General features: G+C 35.8%; 2 protein-coding genes and 1 long non-coding RNA gene across 3 annotated transcripts; 1 reads left to right on the forward strand and 2 right to left on the reverse strand.

The window, feature by feature from the left end:
- Positions 1–2,172: 2,172 nt before the first annotated feature.
- Positions 2,173–4,743, reverse strand: LOC112005447 (WEB family protein At3g51220). The gene is made up of 2 exons (XM_024037697.2): positions 4,522–4,743; positions 2,173–2,908 (listed from the first exon to the last, which is right to left on the reverse strand). Exons 1-2 carry the CDS (start codon positions 4,666–4,668, stop codon positions 2,402–2,404), a joined length of 654 nt encoding a protein of 217 aa, XP_023893465.2. The 5' UTR covers positions 4,669–4,743; the 3' UTR covers positions 2,173–2,401.
- A 4,993-nt stretch (positions 4,744–9,736) lies between these two features.
- LOC112005468 (uncharacterized) lies at positions 9,737–14,296 on the forward strand. The gene is made up of 4 exons (XM_024037718.2): positions 9,737–10,303; positions 10,476–11,206; positions 13,943–14,068; positions 14,154–14,296. The coding sequence occupies exons 1-4, from the start codon at positions 10,246–10,248 to the stop codon at positions 14,241–14,243; spliced, it is 1,005 nt and encodes a 334-aa protein (XP_023893486.1). The 5' UTR covers positions 9,737–10,245; the 3' UTR covers positions 14,244–14,296.
- Positions 14,297–16,809: 2,513 nt separating this feature from the next.
- Positions 16,810–19,865, reverse strand: LOC136061894 (uncharacterized). The gene is made up of 2 exons (XR_010623737.1): positions 17,794–19,865; positions 16,810–17,232 (listed from the first exon to the last, which is right to left on the reverse strand). It is a non-coding gene; the product is annotated as an uncharacterized LOC136061894 (long non-coding RNA).
- Between the last annotated feature and the right edge of the window lie 12 nt (positions 19,866–19,877).

Below are 19,877 nucleotides of genomic sequence, written 5' to 3' on the forward strand. Positions count from 1 at the left end.
TGTAGAAAAGAAAATATTTTCCTAAGTCCATTCTAATTAACAACCTACAATATAGATATTTGAGGGTGTGAGAAAGAAGAGTGAAAGAGCATAAGAGAGAGGGGCAAAGAGCATAGCGTGAGAGAGAAGAGAAAGAGGCAAAGAGTAGCGTGAGAAAGAAGAAAGAGGCAAAGAATAGCGTGAGAGAGAAAAGAGAGCGTGAAAGAGAATGATTTGTGCATGTGTATATTTTTTAATTGTTATAAATGATGAAGGGTAAAAATAAATAATTCAAAATGTTTAATTTAGTCCAAAATTATTCTCCTCTACTCTCACTCCAAATCTCTACAATTTGGGGAATTAAAAATATGGGGTTAGAAACCCTCTAAATCTCTCCTCCTCCCCCTCCCTTAAAAAAAATCCAAACAGGGTAAATTAAATTATTCTCCCCCCCCCCCTGATGGTAAAATTTAGCATATACATTTTTAGTATCCTTAATAGGAATGCTCTTAAAGATCTGTTAACATTTCCCTTTTATTTTCTTGTTCTCTCATATTTTGTAGAAATACTGAAAACTTTGCCCAATTTTTAATATAGGTAAAAAGGAGGGATTTTTTTTTTTTTTTGGTGGTGGGGAAGGGGACTTAGCTAGCATAGTTATTTGTTGTGTCTTTAATAAAATATGGAAGGGTACTAGCTAGAATAGTCATTTGTTGTGTCTTTAATAAAAGTATAGGTATAAAGATGAGAGGATTTTTTATTTGGAGGGGGAAACTACCTAGCATAGTCATTTGTTGTCTCTTTAATAAAATATGGGGGGACTAGTTAGCATAGTTATTTGTTGTGTTTTTAATACAAGTATAGGCATAAAGGATGAGAGGATGACTTTTTTATTTTTGGGTGGGGGAAAGCTAATGTTATCATACAATTGAATTATGTTTGGAGTAGGGNTGGTATATGCTAAATTTTACCATCAAAAAAAAAAAAAAAAAAAAAGCTAATAGCTCACTGTAGCATAAATCTTAAACAAAAAAAATTATATTTTATTCCAATGGTCACTTTTCCCTTTCTTTTTTTGTTTTTCTTTTTTTTTTTTAAATTTTCTCTTCTTTCTTCTCTCTCCTCTCTCACTTTCCTCTTCTCTCTTTCCCCGTAGCTTCTGTTTTTCTCAATTTCATGGTTTGAGCTCCTCCCTTCCAAGGTTCGTCGGTCAGAACTTCAAAGCCCAAACGCCATTGGAGAATAAATCCTCTTCGCCTTTGGAGTGTTGTCGCTGATACGGAGGTAGAGCTTGACGACGAGGTGATTGGGTTTATGGGTCTGGGTTCATGGGTCTCTGATCGGCGTGGGCATCAACGTTAAGAGTAGATCAGCGTAGGTCATCGGCTAGGAGTTCAGCGTGGGTCTCTGATCGGCGTGGGTCTTTGATTGGCGCGGGTCATCGAGTTGATGTGCTTTTGCTCTCTCTCGGTGGTTGTTTTTCTTTTTCCTTTTCCGATTTTGGTGTTGATGAGGTTGTGGTGATTTGGTTGTGATTTTGGAGGGTTTCTTTTTCTTTTTCTTTTTCCAGTTGTTGGTGGTGAATGGTGATGAGGTTGTGGGTTTGGATTTGTGATTTGATTATGATTTTGGTGGTTGGTGGTCATGGTTGTGGGTGGTGGTGACAGTGGCAGTTGTTGTAGCTGTGGTGGCGCTAGCAAGTGGTTTTATTTTTTATTTTTTGTTTTCGATGGTGGTGGCCTGTAGTGGCTAGCCGTGGGTGTGGGTTTGCGAAGTAAGTGGTGGTTTTCAGAGAAAGGGAGAGAAAAAAAACCAATATTTAAATGAAGTGCTAAAAAAAAAATAAAGAATCTTTGACGTATGATGTATTATAAAGTGAGATATTAAAAGCTAAAAAATAGTATTTTGAAATGGTATATGCTAAAAAATTTTCCTCCCTTGATGGGAATGCTCTAAACGCATTGGTTTAGAAACTATTTTTAGAAATATATTACAAAAAAATGATAAATTAATTAATTTTTCTGATAACTTTTAATATTTCTCATAAAAGTAGTGTTAAAACTTTCCTAATATGGTTAATTAACTTTTAATATTTCTCATAAAAGTAGTGTTAAAAAGTAGGGACACGCATTAACATGATCCAAAAAAGAAAGAAACAACAAAGGAGAGAGAAGTACGCAACAAGAAGAAGTACATTGTGGAATATAGAGATCTCTGATTATTTCCTTTCAATCAAATTACTTAGTAAAATCTTCTCAAAAAAAAAAAAAAAGACTAGGTAAAAACAAAAAATAATATTTTTCTATAGACTATAATTCTTTTGTATACTAACATGACAAGCTTAAATCGCTTTAACGTAGCAAAAATGCTCCATACTCCAACTCAAATAACATCTGTGAATGAAATTTGTTTAGAATTTTGCTTATTCAGCCAAGGCCAAGGACCTATCTCTGGGAGACTCACCTTCGTGGGCTCCCTTCTTTTTTGAAAAAAGCCATCCTATAAGTGGCATTAATGGCTTCTTCTTCTTTGTCTTCTTAACAGAAGGAGATCTCTCTGGTAATTCATCTTTATTGATAATAACTTGAGCCAATGAAGGAGGGCTGGCAAACTTCACATATCTCTTTTTTTGAAACTCCTTTGCTTCTTCATTTTGTATATTGATGTCCACTTTTGTTGCATTTTCAATGAATTTGAGGTCTTCGAAGTTAGGATCAACTGGCTCTTTTTGTAATTCTAATGTCTTCAACTCTCGTAGCTCTTTCTTTGATTGCTCAAGCTCTTCTCTAAGAGAATTTATGCAATCTGCCATTAAGCTACCTTCTTCTTTGGCTTTTTGAAGGCTTTGCTTTGTTTCTTCAAGCTCAGCTGTTAAGGCCCCCCCGATTCTGGATTGAGCATGCCCAGTTTCACGTGCTCCAGCTTGCATCTAAAAGAGAAATGTACATTAAAGTGCAAAGTGCATATTTTTCATTTTGAAGAATGATACTTCAAATTTTCAGTCCCCCCTTTTCACTCTAAACATTCATCCCATTCATAATGTTCACAACAATCAATTTGCTCTGATTGACACATCAATTTGAAAGAATCATATCAATGTGTCACATGCTGTCTAAATCGAATGTTAAATGAGATAAAACTTGAGTATAATTATGAAATTACATTCATCACTCATCAATTGCAATAAAAAATACAATTCCCACTAATTTAACTGTCAATTTAGAGTATCTAGGATATATCGATACAATTATTTCAAATTTAGGTATCAATCAAGTAAATTAATAGTTTAAAGGGATATTGTAAATTATATAAAAGTTTAAAGTAATAAAGTGTAATTTGACCTATGTATGTATTATTATAAATTTAACACAGTTTCCTTATTTCAATTTAAAAAAGAGTTGAGAAGGCACAAGTAGTCCAATTCTCATCTTTGATCTCAAAGTTACTAATGAAAGGAAGAGACCAGAAAAGTTAGTTTCCGATCCATCTAAGGTTGGTTTTTAGTTTGTGAATTTCCTTTCATCTAGAGGAGATTTCCACTTTGTGAGACAGTGAGTGCGAATTTAAGACCTCTTTTATTGAATGGTGATAGCATTCTAAGCACATCACTGGCTAAAACCTTTTTTTTTTTTTTTTTTTGGTAATTCCTTTTGTAGGGTATATATTCTATAGAATCATGTTTTTAGGTTCAAAATGTAGCTTCCTTCACTTGCTTCACAATGTGATTGCAAGGATAAATAATTAACGCATGGAAGGGGCCCATTTTTCAAAACCACAGTATTTTAGTTATTTTATTTTTGATTAGGGCAGGGCAGAATGATTTTTTTTTTCTTTAGGGGCAACCTTTAGTAGCACAATTTAATTGTATGAAACTAAAATTACAAACATACATACATGTATATATGTTTGTACATAATTATATGTGTGTTTTTCATTTTGCTTGAAAAGTAAGTGAAATTTTTTAGATTTTATGATATATGATTAAAATAATATCATGAAGTAAATGTTTCTAGGACATTTGAGTGGAGTTACTTTATTTAAAAATCTAACTTATTTCACCTTCCCTTAAAAGTTATTATAACATTTAAGTAGAGTTTGTAGTATGTTTTTATGTTATAATCTTTTTCTCTGTCCCTTGAATGTATGTGTATTTGTTTCTTAAAAAAAAAAAAGGTTTTTTCAAAGGAACTAGCTGATAATGATAAGTACAGCAACAGATAGCATCATAATTTATAGCAACTAATTCAAATACAAGTATCAGTAACTTACTGTTTATATTTAGAATTTCAAACTCTTTATGTTTATCTAAAACGCTTCGTATGTACAAATGAGTTCAGTATAAATAAATTCAAAGAGCCTTCACTGTATATTTTGGTAAGGCAGTACAAAATCAATACTCTTTATTATCTGACTTTACATTTGGAGATGAATTTATAGTTTTTGAAGGGTCAAGCTCCTAATTAAAAGTTTTAATTTCAATAAATAATTCATTCATATAGATTACTAAAACAAATATTAGAGGAGGAGATGAGTAGAGAGGACCTCTTTGAGCTTGTTGGCGTAGATTTCCCCAGCCAAAACTCTTTCCCCGAACAACATTACTGCTTCTTTAACTGACTTGAAAGGCGCTCGCGTGTCAATCTCTGCTCGTCCCATGGCCACTACTCCACTCTCTTCGCTATGATCCATTTTTTTTAGCACTCCACTCTCTTCGCTGTGAATGAATGAAGTAGCAGTGATAAGGTTCTCCTTTTAATACAGTTAACAGAGTTGCTAAAAGTTAAGATTATGAGCTAGCTTGAATAGAGGTCGTTGCTAATGGGGGCTGGTGTGGTTTTTCTTAATTTGCTTGCTTAATCAAAACATGGGGCTTCGTTTTCTTCGCGTCCACTTCACTAGAATGCTGTTAATTGAAGTTGACATGAGTTGTTGGAACTATCTTGATTCCGTTAGTTCTATGTGAAAGCACCCCATGGCTTGATTAAGACTTGCCTGCTTTGTAGTGGACACTCACCCCATGCCTATGGGCTCCATCACAGCTCAAGTGGAGCTCAGCTTCGGGATTATCGTGTCAAGAACTCTGAACATAGGTCCGACCTCATTTGTTTTGGGTTATATCAAATTAGTAGGCCCAAATCAATGAAGGCTCACAAAGGTCTCAACGGCAACAAGGTTTGTCATAACAACAGCCCAATCAACAGACCCAACATCCTTTCGGAAGGCTCAATCAGCAGCCCAACCTTGCAAAGGAGTATCTATCACAATTTGAGGGATTGAGATCAGGCACAATAATTCTCAATGACTGAGATTGTGAGGTAAAAAAAGCAACTTTTAATTTTAACCATTGAATAAATTAAGTGAAAAAAAATTATCTTGATTCCGTTAGTTCTATGTGAAAGCACCCCATGGCTTGATTAAGACTTGCCTGCTTTGTAGTGGACACTCACCCCATGCCTATGGGCTCCATCACAGCTCAAGTGGAGCTCAGCTTCGGGATTATCGTGTCAAGAACTCTGAACATAGGTCCGACCTCATTTGTTTTGGGTTATATCAAATTAGTAGGCCCAAATCAATGAAGGCTCACAAAGGTCTCAACGGCAACAAGGTTTGTCATAACAACAGCCCAATCAACAGACCCAACATCCTTTCGGAAGGCTCAATCAGCAGCCCAACCTTGCAAAGGAGTATCTATCACAATTTGAGGGATTGAGATCAGGCACAATAATTCTCAATGACTGAGATTGTGAGGTAAAAAAAGCAACTTTTAATTTTAACCATTGAATAAATTAAGTGAAAAAAAAATTAAAAAATGAAAGTTTTTAGAAAAATAGAGATTGCAATACCCTAGCAATTGCACCCAACCCAAATCCCAATATGAATCCACAGAGGTAAGGTTTGAAATGAAAGATGGAATAATTTGAGAATGTGATATTATATTTCTACCACACTTTTTAGGTGAGATGAATTTGCAAGGAAACGAATATAGCCCAAAAGGGTGGAAGCAAGTCTGTTATAAGGTGCATGACATGTTCATTTCCTCTTCTCGTTAAGCAAATCACCCACCAAGTTGTTGGGAAAACATATGGAAAAACACAATTTTGTATTTCATACAAAAACATGCAGCAGAAATAAACTGATCTACTTCATTCATGTGAGATAACATGAAACATCTAGATATTAGAAACAAAGAAGGTGTACCTTGATGCAGTGAAATTTAAAACAATGGAAGATTGAACTTGGGAAGACTTTTAATTTTCATCCCAATTCCACAATATGTCCAAGATTTGTGGTCTCTCAATCAGTTCTATATGTACTTGTTCAAGAGAATAACAAAAGTGTCTTGAGAAAGACTGCATATTTCTCTTTTAATCATACGTAGATATGTTTATCTACACTTGGTAGTTATTTTATTTAATAACTCTTATTAAATAAATAACTAATTATCTAATTGGGTTAGTCCTTTGAGTCAGCCCAATTGGGCTTTAGTGTATGGCTTGGAGTGGAACCAAAATAAACAAATAAGGCTCTAACTCCAATAGGTTTTGGGCTTATTTGTCAACTTTTGACAAGTTCAAAGTTACCATAAATTATATTCAATACCACTATATAAATATAATTGCATTCTAGGCCTTATTAATAAATTATATCCCAATATTTTATTATCTAAACATTTAACCCCTTCATAAAAATATTCGTAGTAGTACTAAGTCATAATGTGTAAATGTCACTTTGAAAATTACTGCCTCTTGATCATTGAATGCCCAGTTTAATCATTTAAGTTATTCATATATATATATATATATATTATGAAATTGATATAAACTTTAGCAACTTTTTATTAAATTGGTCAGACCTGATACTTTGAATAATAAAACTCATTAAACTTATTTCAATGGAATATTTTATATCTATATAAAGAGACTATGAATTCTATCTTGAGAATATGTGTTCCTTCAACACTACGTGTGGTTGCTCAACATACTAAGCTTTTGACCATTTATTTAGATCTCACTCCTGATCTATCAAAACAACCTACATTTCATGGTCAGATTCACTATTCTCTCAAGATTGAGAGTTTATGTAAATAAAAATCGTGAGATTTATTATTCATTTGACAGTCGTTTATATAATAATAAATCTCACAGTGGCCCAATTCAATATATCTTATACACTTAAAACATATTAACATATCAACTAGACGTTTTCACTTCCACGATCAAGACAAATCATTTTAATTGACATGTTATAATCTTCGCAGATAAAATGCCTAATTTCATCACCGACAACGAACTAAGATTTTGAGTTTAAAAAGAACTTGTAATTTATATCTTCTGTGACTAAATCACATAATATCACATACTATGCATCTTAAGGACCATGTGATAATGTCTAAATATTCATAATATCGTTATTTTAGATAATAATAAAACAACTTTATTACATTTAACATAATGTCATAAATAGCATACAATAATATTTTATGGCACTAATCTTAATACAAGTTAGGTCCATCATCATTTATTGCCCCTAACCACTTTTTTTGTTCCCATCAAAATTAACCTATTTAGGCATTCTACAACAACTTGTCTTCCATTTTGTTAAGAGAATAATATTTCATTTGCGACTAAGGCTGCGTTTGGTTCAATGTAAAATGATTTCAAGGTGTAAAAATATTTTCAAGTGAAAATATTTTCTAGAAATGAAAATGATTTCAGGTGTTTGGTCCCATTACAAAAAATATTTTGGAAAATATTTTAAGGTGTTTGGTTGTGTATCTGAAAATTTTATAGAAAACACATTTTCTTAGCTTCCAAACAAGTATTATAATAGGAAATCTGAATATATAAACCAAATCAACAATAAAACATAACCAAAAAAAAGAATTTAGTCTTTCTCAAATACAAGCACCGATCTTGAGAGAAGGAGAAGGAAAGATAGATCAATGGGTGGGTCTGACAATGACAAGATCGATAGGTGGGTTTGACAGAGGTGACGATGACGAGATTGGGTTGTAGATCAAAGATTGTGGGTGGGTCAAATAGCTTATCGGCTTTGGTTGGTTAGAGGGAAAGAGAGAGGAAGAGAGAAGAGAAAGCTTCCTTGACTGGCGGTGTAGATCTGTGGCGAAGACGATGACGGTTCGGTGAGGCTAAGGCATGAAGTTGCAGCGTGATCAGACCGGCGAAGGTTGGGTTGTCTTCTTCACTTTCCCTTCTAGCTCTCTCTCTGTCTTCGGGTGTGTGAGTTCGCGTGGACGGTGATTTGATCGGCGTGGAATCACTTCAGGTGAAGTGTGCTCTCACACACTCTCTCTCTATGAGTGTGTTTTTCGGAAACACATTAAAGGTAAAATAAGAGTGTGCATTATTTTACACTCTTGAGGGTCTTATTTTCCGGTCAACGTGGGTGTGTTTTCCATTGACCGAATTTTTTGAAGGTACCAAACACCCGCAAGGGTGTAAAATAATTTCTTGAAACCATTTTCATGCGAAACAAACGCACCCTAAAATAATAAAGCTGTTTTTCTCCCTTAATTATCCATTCCAGTGATGGAGCTTGAGCCTATTAGGACTAATTAAGAGCTCGTTAGTTAAGGATTGTTGGTTTCATCTTAAGTGAGTAGGGCATTGCGAGGAGAGTAATACATTGTGTATTTTTAAGCAGTGTTACATCACTTAATAATTTTTTTATTTTATTAGTATTTTGTAAATTCAACTGCTGGATTATATATTCTTATATTCTTAATACGTATACTTGACTTGCTCCTATGGTACCTTAATAGTATGGTATTTAAGTTAAGAAACTCAATGAAACCGATGTGAATTATGGTATCTCTAGTTCAATTCGGACCAAACAATGACATTTTCCTTTCAAATCGATAAGAAAATTGATAATGGTTTCTCTTATAAAGCTGCAATACTAATGACTTTATTGGAAAGTGGAATTATATATGTTAAAGTGCTTGCTTACAAAGCCACCTACTTGAAAAGCTAGTCACCATAAAAAAGTGATGAGGAAGCGACGTTGTCTAAGAAACCTTTGGCGAGGAAAGGTTGATGAAATTAAAGACAATGCATTGTTACATCCTATGCCCCGCATATCCCCTCTTAGCTTTTCACTGCTCAAATCGTTGATAATTAATGCATCTATGACCGAATATAACACCCTTTTTTTTTTTTTTTTTTTTTTTTTGAATTTCAAACTATTGCGTCCACTCCTGATGAGTGTTCTTTTTCATCAGTCCAAAACATTAATCAGTTTTTGGTATAGACGGAGATTGAACCTCAAATTTTTTATACAACCATCAGAGACTTTACCAGTTGAGTTAATTGGAACTCACGACCGAATATAACACCTAATGAGTATTTTCTTTTATAGTAATAATCTAATGGGTATGTAATTGCCTTATTAGCTATTTTCTTTGCAACTTTAGAGCCCGTCTCTTATTATAAGATAGATTGTGCTATACAACTGAAATGATTTATCTTGCTTGCTATTCAAAATTTTCACAAATGATTTATTATTTTGTGTGATTGATGAGAAGTCCGTTTATAATTATAAGTAGTAAAATTTGTACTTTTGTAGTAACCAGTAGCATCACTTCTCTTCTCGATTGGGTCATCTCTCTTGATTTTAGGGATGGTTCTGAGTCCTCCCCTCCTTTTATTTTTCCTCAATTATAATATTCTTATCTCCCCCCAAAGAAAAAAGAAAAAAAAGAAAAACTCTCCAAACAAACTTTCCCCACATATTCAATTGGCCCAATGGGTGCAGCTCCGAGCCTATAACCTTTGGGCTCGACCAGGTGAGCAAAAACCGAGAAAATAAAGAACCCTTTAAATAAATCGCTTCTAATAACATGAGAACTCATTTCCCCTCCCAAATCCTCGACTCTTCGGGGACCTGAGAGACAAAAAGAGAGGGAAGTACGTAACTAAAAGTTAGTGTGAGAGAGAAATTTCTGCCGAAGAAGATCATCTCGAAAAATCCTAGGGTTTATTCTCAGTTCTAAATTTAAATTCACTGCAACTTATTTATTCTCCTTAGCTATATTATTATTATTATTATTGTATAAAACAATCAATCCCGTCTCTGAAATCTCAAACTACGAACGAGCTCAACGAACAGCCACTGGGTTTCTGAAAGCTGAAGTATTTTGCTCTGAAACCCTAGAAGTTCGAAGAATTTGAAATTGATTCCGAGTCCTTCATTTCTTGCTCGAGCGGAGTTAGGGTTTTTGTATAGTTCGCCTTCTACTTCGTCACCATGAGTCCTATTCAGAATTTCGAGCAGCACTCTCGGAATCTCGTCGAGCCTGACATACGTACTCTCTCTCTTACTCTCACTCTCTCAAATACGTTAATTTAAACTACGTTTTTGCATTTCTTTACAAAAAAAGAGTAAAATTTCTTACTAATTTGAGTGCAAAATTTGTGTAGTGTGATTTATTTTCGTTTTCAACAACTTTGATTTTTGTTTTTTGCTTTTTGAAACAGAAATTAATCAAAGGCTTCAGATGGCAATGGAAGTTCGAGACAGTCTTGAAATTGCCCACACTGCTGAGTACTTGAATTTTCTAAAATGCTATTTCCGGGCATTCTCGGTTGTGCTTTTACAGATTACAAAGCCGCAGTTCGCGGACAGTCCAGAGCACAAGCTCCGGAACATTGTGGTGGAGATCCTCAATCGTCTTCCTCACAGCGAAGTTCTCCGCCCATTCGTGCAGGACCTCTTGAAAGTGGCTATGCAAGTACTCACTACCGACAACGAAGAGAATGGCTTAATTTGCATCCGAATAATCTTTGATCTCCTCAGGAATTTCAGGCCAACTCTGGAGAATGAAGTTCAGCCTTTTCTGGACTTTGTTTGCAAGATTTACCAGAACTTTAAATCGACTGTTAGCCATTTCTTTGAAAGTGGGGCGGTGGCCGGGGAAGATGTTAAGCCTATGGATACATTGTCTTCTTCTTCTTCAGACCAAGTTTTGACTATAGGCCCTGCTGCTGGTGGGTCGGGACAGCTTAACCCGAGTACACGCTCCTTCAAAATTGTTACAGAGAGTCCATTGGTGGTCATGTTTCTGTTTCAATTGTACAGTCGGCTTGTTCAGACTAATATTCCTCACTTGTTGCCATTGATGGTTGCTGCTATATCTGTTCCAGGTCCAGAAAAGGTTCCTCCACATCTGAAGACACACTTCATTGAGCTAAAGGGTGCGCAGGTTAAGGTATATGCTTCTTTTTATTAATATTATACCATCAAAACTGTTCACTTGGTGAATATTGAAATGTTAGGTAGACATGTTCTGAATGGTTGATTGGTTTTACGTATAAAAAATATGTACTGAATGGTTAAGGAGTAGAGCTGAGTTGTATGAACTTTAGCTGATTGTGGTCTGAATATGGCACTATGCCTGCTAGGACACTTGTATTACTTTTAAGCCTGTAAATTATCTGCGCATGAATTTGACATGATTGAACCATATTCTTATTGTCTTGAGAGTTGGGACATTGAACCTCTTCTATGCCTTATTTTGATAATTCGATAGTTACAATTGGGGAAGAGGGGGAATTGGGGGGGTGGGGGGGGGGGGGGGTTGAACCCTAGATGGCTCTGTTGGAAACATCATGAGGTGCCAACCAATTGAGTTGCAAGACTCTTGGCTCTTCTATGCTCTGTTGATGGGTAAATAAAACTTTTTTAAAAAACTCTTATTACCTATCCAAAAAAAAAAAAAAAAAAAAAAATCAAGGATGGAATGTTCATACCCCTTGAAATTTTGATAGTTCCGTTCTCTCCAAACAGTCCACGTGATACACAACGGAATAGCCCCCTAAGTAACTGCTGTTCGATGCCGGCCAACACCCCTGTCCCAACTATCTAGGAGCTTCACCACTTGTTTAGGCATACCCAAGAAACACCAAACATGCTAAACACAAGTGTTCCATAGACTATAGGCTTAAGAACAGTGAAGGAGGTGATCCACGGATTCCCAACTATTCTTACACAAGCACCATTGGTTAATGACACAAATATTCCTCTTCCTCAAGTTATCCAATGTAAGGATCTTCCCCTTAGTGGCTGTCCGAGTGAAAAAAAAGCTACTTTAGAGAGAGCTTCTTCTAAAAAAAAAAGAAAAGGGAATAACACTTCCTCTAGCGGTTAGAACTTCTTAATACGACTTAACTTTGAAAGAACCATTCCTGTCAGGCAACCACACCATTCTATCTTCCCCATTTTGGCCAATATTAGTGGAGTCTAGAATATCAAAGAAAGATAGTAAGCTCCCCAATTCCCAATTCCCAATCTCGAATCATTCTAATAAAAAGCACATCCCAGTGAAGATCCCCATTTTTCCCACACAAATGATCAGCCACAAATGCGTCCTTTTACAGTGCAATGTGATACAACAATGGAAAAGCCTCCTTAAGAGGTATCTCACCACACCACACATCATCCAGAAACGACTTAATACGACTTATCTTTGAAAGAACCGTTCCTGCCAGGCAACCACGCCATTCTATCTTCCCCATTCTGGCCAATATTAGCAGAGTATAGAATATCAAAGAAAGATAGTAAGCTCTCCAATTCCCAATTCCCAATCTTGAATCATTCTAATAAAAAGTACATCCCAGTGAAGATCCCCATTTTTCCTACACAAATGATCAGCCACAAATGCGTCCTTTTATGGTGCAATGTGATACAACAATGGAAAAGCCTCCTTAAGAGGTATCTCACCAAACCACACATCATCCTAGAAATGAATCTGAAAGCCCCTCCCCACCTCAAACAGAAAATATTGAGAAAGCCTCCCCTAACCTCCTCTAATGTGCTTCCACAAGGAAACCCCACGTGGCTCTTTGGACACTTCAGAACCTCAATCACTCACACAACAACCATATTTGGTAGCCATTACTACTCTCCATAAAGTATCTGTTTCCATAGCAAACTGCCATAACCACTTCCCCAATAAGTCATTGTTGAACTGAATAAGACTTCAATAACCAAATTACCTGTTTGTAATAGCTGACAAACAGTCTTCCAATTAGCCAGGTGAAACTTGCCTTCTCCTAATCCACCATCACAAAAAGAATCCCGTTGTAATTCCTCAAAGCAATGAGCCACACTGGCTGGGATCGTGAGTAAAGACAAAAATTAAGTAGGCAGTCTGGTGAGGGTACTCTTAATGAGGGTAATTCTGCCTCCCTTAGATGAATACAGTTTCTTCCAGCTAGCTTGTCGTTTCTCCATCCTTTCTAAAACCAAATTTCAGATTGCCTTGGATTTAAACCGGGCCCCCAATGGCAATCCCAAATGCTTCATTGGCAACAATAAAACTTTACACCCCAAAATTGCCGTCAAAGGAGCTATATTAGACACCGCTCCGATAGGTACCATCTCAGACTTGCTTAAACTCTTCCATGCCCTTTTTGAGAAGAAACTCTAAATGATTTAGAAGTAGTTGCTTGCTTATTGCTATCGACTTTAAATGATTTTGAGAAGAAACTTTAAATTGTTCCTTTGTGTTTGATGTGGACTATATGGAGGGAACAATTGGCACACATATGAGGATGTGGAGTGCACAGGAAATCAGTTGTTGCCGTTTTCTCTGGTTCCTTATTTGTTAGGTCCCAGGCTTGGGTTTTCACAAATAGGGATATTGCTGCGTTTTTAGAAATGCTTTTTGTATATAATATTTACAGTTTTGTAGTTCTTTATTCTCTTCATGTTCATTTAACATGAAGTAGTCTCTTTTTAATAAAATTATTTTTATCTTAAAAAAAAAAAACCGAAGATAGCCATTAAAAACTGGAGTATTTTGTACAGTTTTATCATCAGCTTTGCTCCTAATGTGCAGATAAACCCCCCAAAAGCATTGACATTCACTGTATTTTTATCTAACATTGTTTTCCCAAATGTCTTATGTTAACCATTCACTAACATTAAATCTCTACTACTGCAGACAGTTTCGTTTTTAACATACCTGTTGAAGAGCTTTGCTGATTATATCAGGCCACATGAAGAAAGCATTTGCAAAAGCATTGTCAATTTACTTGTTACATGTTCAGATTCTGTAACCATTAGAAAGGTCAACATTGATGCCTTTATATTTCTTATCTTTTCTTGGATGTTTTTTCCTTTCATCATTACAAAGTTAAAAGTGTTGGGTGTAGGAGTTGTTAGTGGCGTTGAAACATGTTCTTGGAACTGATTTCAAGAGGGGATTATTTCCCTTGATTGACACACTTTTGGAAGAGAGGTAATATTCTGAACTTTTTGGTGACTAACTGTTGTAAGCTTGATATAAAAGTTGTATTAACTCCCCCTCCCCCCCAACCTTTTTTTTAATAATTTTTTTATCAAGTCAGAATTGTGCAAGCAGGAACATGAAATATATATGCTCTCTTGGTTTGCCTCAGGGATTCCATATATGTTAGTCATGACCACAAACATAGTAATAGACAAGTTGGAAAACCTTTATATATTTGTTCATCTGAAAAGAATATATAAGCCATATTGGTTTGCCATATCTTAGGGACTGCATATTTATGATTTCAAACTCTGACCCCACTATTGAAGAGGCTCTGACTTAGGACTATTGATTGTGTTTGTGTGCATGCCTGTGTTTGTTTTCCATTTTTTCTTATGCACACTGACTCCTGCTAGTGAATGACCTCATGTGGCTGTTTTGGCTTGCAATTTCTTAGGGACTGTGCATATTTAGGATTACAAACTTTGACCCCATTATTGAAGAGGCTCTGACTTGGGACTTGATTGTGTTTGTGTGCATGCCTGTGGTTTTTTTTTTTCTCCAGGTTTTCTTATGCATACCGACTCCTGCTAGTGTGTGACCATACATGGCTGTTCCTCAAAGCAAAATTCACTGTTATATTCTTCTATTAATTAGGGCATGTTTGGTACGCAGTAATATATTTAGGAATGGAATAGCTATTCCTTTGGAATCATCATTCAGTTGTTTGGTTGCATCTTCATTATAGGAAATGGCTATTCCTTAAGCCTAAATTGATATACAGGTCCGCTATAGCTCTTCCTTAAACCACATAATAGCTAATAAGATGAAAATTCTAAAAAACCATACTTTTCTATCACTCCCTAAAACCCTCTCTCTCTCTCTCTCTCTCTCTCTATATATATATATATATATATGCACACACATACATATATATGTATATGTATATGGTGCTGATATTTTTTTTTTTTTAAAAAGGTAACATTTGTAATTATTGATTGAAATTATTTAATTAAAAAACTTTTTTCAAATATAAACCTAATCAATTTAAATTATGGTAGGAAATTTAATAAAAAGAAAACAAATGACAAATCTTCTTTTTGGCCCTTATGTATGAATTTAAATTTCAAATACTTATTAACTTTTTAATGAAACTTGTATAACTTAAAAAAGAAAAAAAAACTGTTATAGATATCTTCATTTTATTTGAGTGTGTGAATTTTTGAGTTATTAGAATTTAAAATTTGGGGGACATGATGTCACTTTCTTATTTTTTAATATTTATGGAGAGAATAATTTTAAACAAAGGACAATGATATTAATTATACAATTATTTAATTTATACATATTTAAATGTTAAGCAAGACCCACAGGGAGTGTAAATATAATTCTAATATATTATCATATCATGTACCAAACTAAGTAATACAGATTTAGGGTTCTAATCCTTTGTTATCACCAAACAGATGCATAAGAATAATGATTTGGCTACAGATCCTATTCCTAAGGGAAAGTTTAGTACACTGTCATGGACCTGGTAATGGAATAGCTATTCCTAATGAATAACTAGGGCTGTCCACGGGTCGGGCCGGGTCGGGTTTGTGCCCAACCCGGACTCGACCCGCTCAGGTCGGGTGGGAGAGAATCAGACCCGCAACCGACCGCCGATCACCACGGGTCGAGTCGGATCGGATTCTAAAAATCGATCGGTCGGTTCGGTTGAAACCGACGAACAGAGTCGATGAGCGGAGGAGAGCAAAGCGTCGTCGGATTTGGCTGGAGAAGAGCGAAACGTCGTCGGATCTGGCTGGAGAAGAGCAAAACGTTGTCGAATATGGCAGGAGAAGAGCGAAACGTCGTCGGATCTGAGCTTAAACATCGCCGGATCTAAGCCAAAGTTACCGATCTGAGCTTACACGTCACCGATCCGAGCTTAAAAGTCACCGATCTGAGCGATTTTTTGAAAAATATTGCCGGAACTGAGCTAAAATCATCAGATCTAAGTAGATCTGAGAAAAATCGTCGCCGGATCTAAGCGAAAGATGGGTATTCGTCGCCGGATCTGAACGGGGGAGGCTTTGATCTGAAGTGGTGGTCGGGCGGGTCGGGTGGCTGCGGAATATGGGTTCTCATTTAAACTCTTTTTTTTTTTTTCTAAGAAACTCTTCCTTATCTGTATATATCTAATTATGTTTTCCAAATAAGCAATAAGTAGTTCAAAACTTCATAGATGTCATGCTTTTCATAAGAATAACCCACCAAATTGTTCAAAAAGTTTTTCAAAGGCACAAACCATAACATTTAGTAGCTCTATAAAATTCTTTTATGATTTCTCAGGTTTCTTTCTAGACTGTTCAAACTACCAATCTATAGTAAAATAATTACTGCTTAAGCAACCAATAAAATAAATGTATCAATGCAAACTGCTTTCTCACCAAAGCATCTCTAATGATGTCAACACAAAGTGTGCAGAAAATTACGAAAGCAGTAAATGATTATAAACCAAAACACAAAACTCAAACAATATGATCCATACAAACTAAGAACTACAATAATTCTTTACATCGGAATGGTAAAGGTTGAGCATGAGAAAATAAATTCATAGCTATAAATAATTATAGATATAAACACATTTAGAACTTTGTTTAAAAATAATTCAGTCATAGGAAATTACAAGGCTACAGATATAACAAAAATGGGATGATGAAGCTCATTTGACAATCCCAACTCGTTTTTACAAATCAAATAGAAGAAGCAAATAAGGAAGCAAACACTTACAAAAGGACCCAAAATCCTGTTTTGTTGTTGTTGTCCGTGCTATAACTCTCTTTGCTGATTCTACGCTTGTGCAATTCAAGTCTGGCAGCTTTTCAGCAGAAATTGCGTGATGGGGATCTTGTCTACCATATCCATTTTTAGGTGTTTAGAACTTTTCTCTAAACCTTCACACCAATCATTATGATTAAACTATCGCCGTTAGCTCTGATGCAAACTGCAGATCACTGATTTGGTTGGTCCATGATTGTAAGAATTTACAAATAGCAGATCACTGATTTTGTTAGTCCATGATTGTAAGAATTTACAAATAAAATAAAAATTGAACTTCTAGCTTACTATTGTCATAAGGTAAGGCATTATTTATAACATTTGAATTAATGTCAATATCAATCGATTGTTGTTATTAATAATGTCATAAACGATGACATAGTTTGTCTTTATAAAGGATGGAAGAACATAATTCTTTAGTATGCAACTCCTAATCTACAGTTGAAAATATTATCTGCAAAATAAGATCATTCTTATCTGATTAATATCAATATAGAAGGAAAAAAGAATAATTTTTTATAATATTTTTTTTTCTGCATCAAATAGGGAAATAAACACCAAATATCAAATTTATTTTAGAAAACAACAAAGGTTTCTGCATCAACTAGGGAAATTAACACCAAACAAAAAATTTATTTTAGAAAACAACGAAAGTAATGTGAAAAATGTTCAGGACATTTATATATGTTATTTAAAAAAAAAAAAAAACTCACATAAACAAAGAGGGAAAGGCTTACCTAACCCCAATATGTAGGATTTGTTACAGAAAGAAGACTCTCATTGAGTTCTCTTCGAGAAATCTTCTCTTAAGGTATTCTTTTACTTCATCTTCGAGATGCAGAACTTGCATGAGGTTTATTTGAAGTAGCAACTGTAATAGCAAAATTTCAAAAATGTCTAAATGCTTATATAACTTAATAAGGATAACAATATGCTTAATAAGGATAACTTAATAAGGATAACAATAAGGACCCGCTATCTCCCATGTTGTTTCTGGTTATTATGGAGGTTTTAAGCAGGATGTTGAAAAGAGTTGAAGGTGCTGGCTTGATCAGGAGTTTTAAGGCTGATGGTAGACGGGGTGAAGGAGAATGTGTCTCGCATCTTCTGTTTGCGGATGATACTATTCTATTTTGTGATGCGGAAGTGGAGCAGATCCTTCACGTTCGGATGCTTCTCCTTTGTTTTCAGGCTGTGATAGATTTGAAGGTTAATGTCCTGAAGAGCGAGATGGTTCCAATAGGAGAGGTTAATAATGTGCATGCCTTGGCAGAGATTCTGGGTTGTAGGATTGGGACTTTGCCTATGACCTATCTAGGTATGCTGTTGGGGGCTTCTCATAAGTCTCCCTCTATTTGGAATCCTATTTTGGAGAAAATTAAGCGGAAGCTGGCTGGGTGGAAGAAGCTGTATTCGTCAAAAGGTGGATGACTGACGTTGTTTAAGAGTACGCTAGCTAGCCTTTCTACTTATTATTTGTCTCTTTTTACCATCCCATCGCAGGTGGCTAATAAGATTGAGAAGATGCAAAGGGACTTCTTGTGGGGGGATTCAAAGGCTCATTTGGTGGGGTGAGATAAGGTGTGTACTCCTAAGGCGAACAGTAGTTTGGGAGTAAGGAAAATAACTACTTTTAATAAAGCCTTTCTAAGAAAATGGTTATGGCGGTTTGGGGTTGAGGAGACTTGTTTTTGGAGGAGAGTTGTAGTTTCGAAGTTCAGGGAAGAGTGGAGGGTTGGTCTTCCAAGCTGGGTAGGGGTGCCTATGGGTGTGGTTTATGGAGAAGTACTCGAAAAGGTTGGGAGGTGTTTAGTAAATGCATACAGTTTGAGGTAGGGGTGGGGGATAGAGTGAAGTTTTGGACAGATAGGTGGTGTGGGGACTTACCACTCCATCTATCCTTCCCGATAGTGTATGGGATTGCTTTAAATAGAGAGGCATCTGTGGTCTCGTCTCTTGAAAGGTTGGGGATTGAGGCTCGGAGAAGCTGGAATGTTCATTTATTAAGGGATCCAAATGATTGGGAGGTGGGTGAGGTGGATGAATTCCTTCGTACCTTGGGTTCAAATTTACCTCGATTTGAGCACAGAGACCGTATGAAGTGGAAGTTGCCAAAGAAGGGAGATTTTGACATCTGCTCTTTCTACAATAAGCTTCGTTGTCCCTTGCCTATTATCTTTCCTTGGAAATGTATTTGGAGGGTTAAGGCTCCTCTGCGCATCTCTTTCTTTGTTTGGACTGCTATTTGGGAGAAGATTCTTACAGGGGACATTCTGAGGCGTAAAGGAGTTGTTTTTGTTGACTGGTGCATTATGTGCCGTTGTCACCGGGAGACGGTGAATCATTTGCTACTCCATTGTGAAAAAGCTTTTCAGCTGTAGAGCTTGTTTTTTAGATCTTTTGGGATCTCTTGGGTTTTGCCAAGATCAGTTGCAGACACACTTTTTGGTTGGTGGAATTGGTTTGGAAAGCACTCTTCTAGCATTTGGAATTTAGCTCCTTTGTGCCTAATGTGGTGTATCTGGAGGGAGTGGAATTGACGAACTTTTGAGGATACGGACAAATCCGATGACCAGTTGCTCGCTTTCTATAGTGGTTCTCTTTTTGATTGGTCTAGAACTTGGGGACTCACCTCTAGTGACTCTCTCCCTTTGTTCCTTAATTCTCTACACTGTACTTAGTTCTTTGTTGGTTTATGTTTGTTTTGTCGTCTTTTCTTTTTGTTTGTTTCCTTCTCTGCACTACTTGCTCTACCTTATGTTTTTCATGAGGTAGCTCTTTGAATATACATCTTTTTTACTTATCCAAAAAAAAAAAAAAA

This window comes from Quercus suber, unplaced genomic scaffold (genome assembly GCF_002906115.3).
Source record: "Quercus suber isolate HL8 unplaced genomic scaffold, Cork oak 2.0 scaffold_361, whole genome shotgun sequence".
In the NCBI taxonomy this organism is placed as follows: domain Eukaryota; kingdom Viridiplantae; phylum Streptophyta; class Magnoliopsida; order Fagales; family Fagaceae; genus Quercus; species Quercus suber.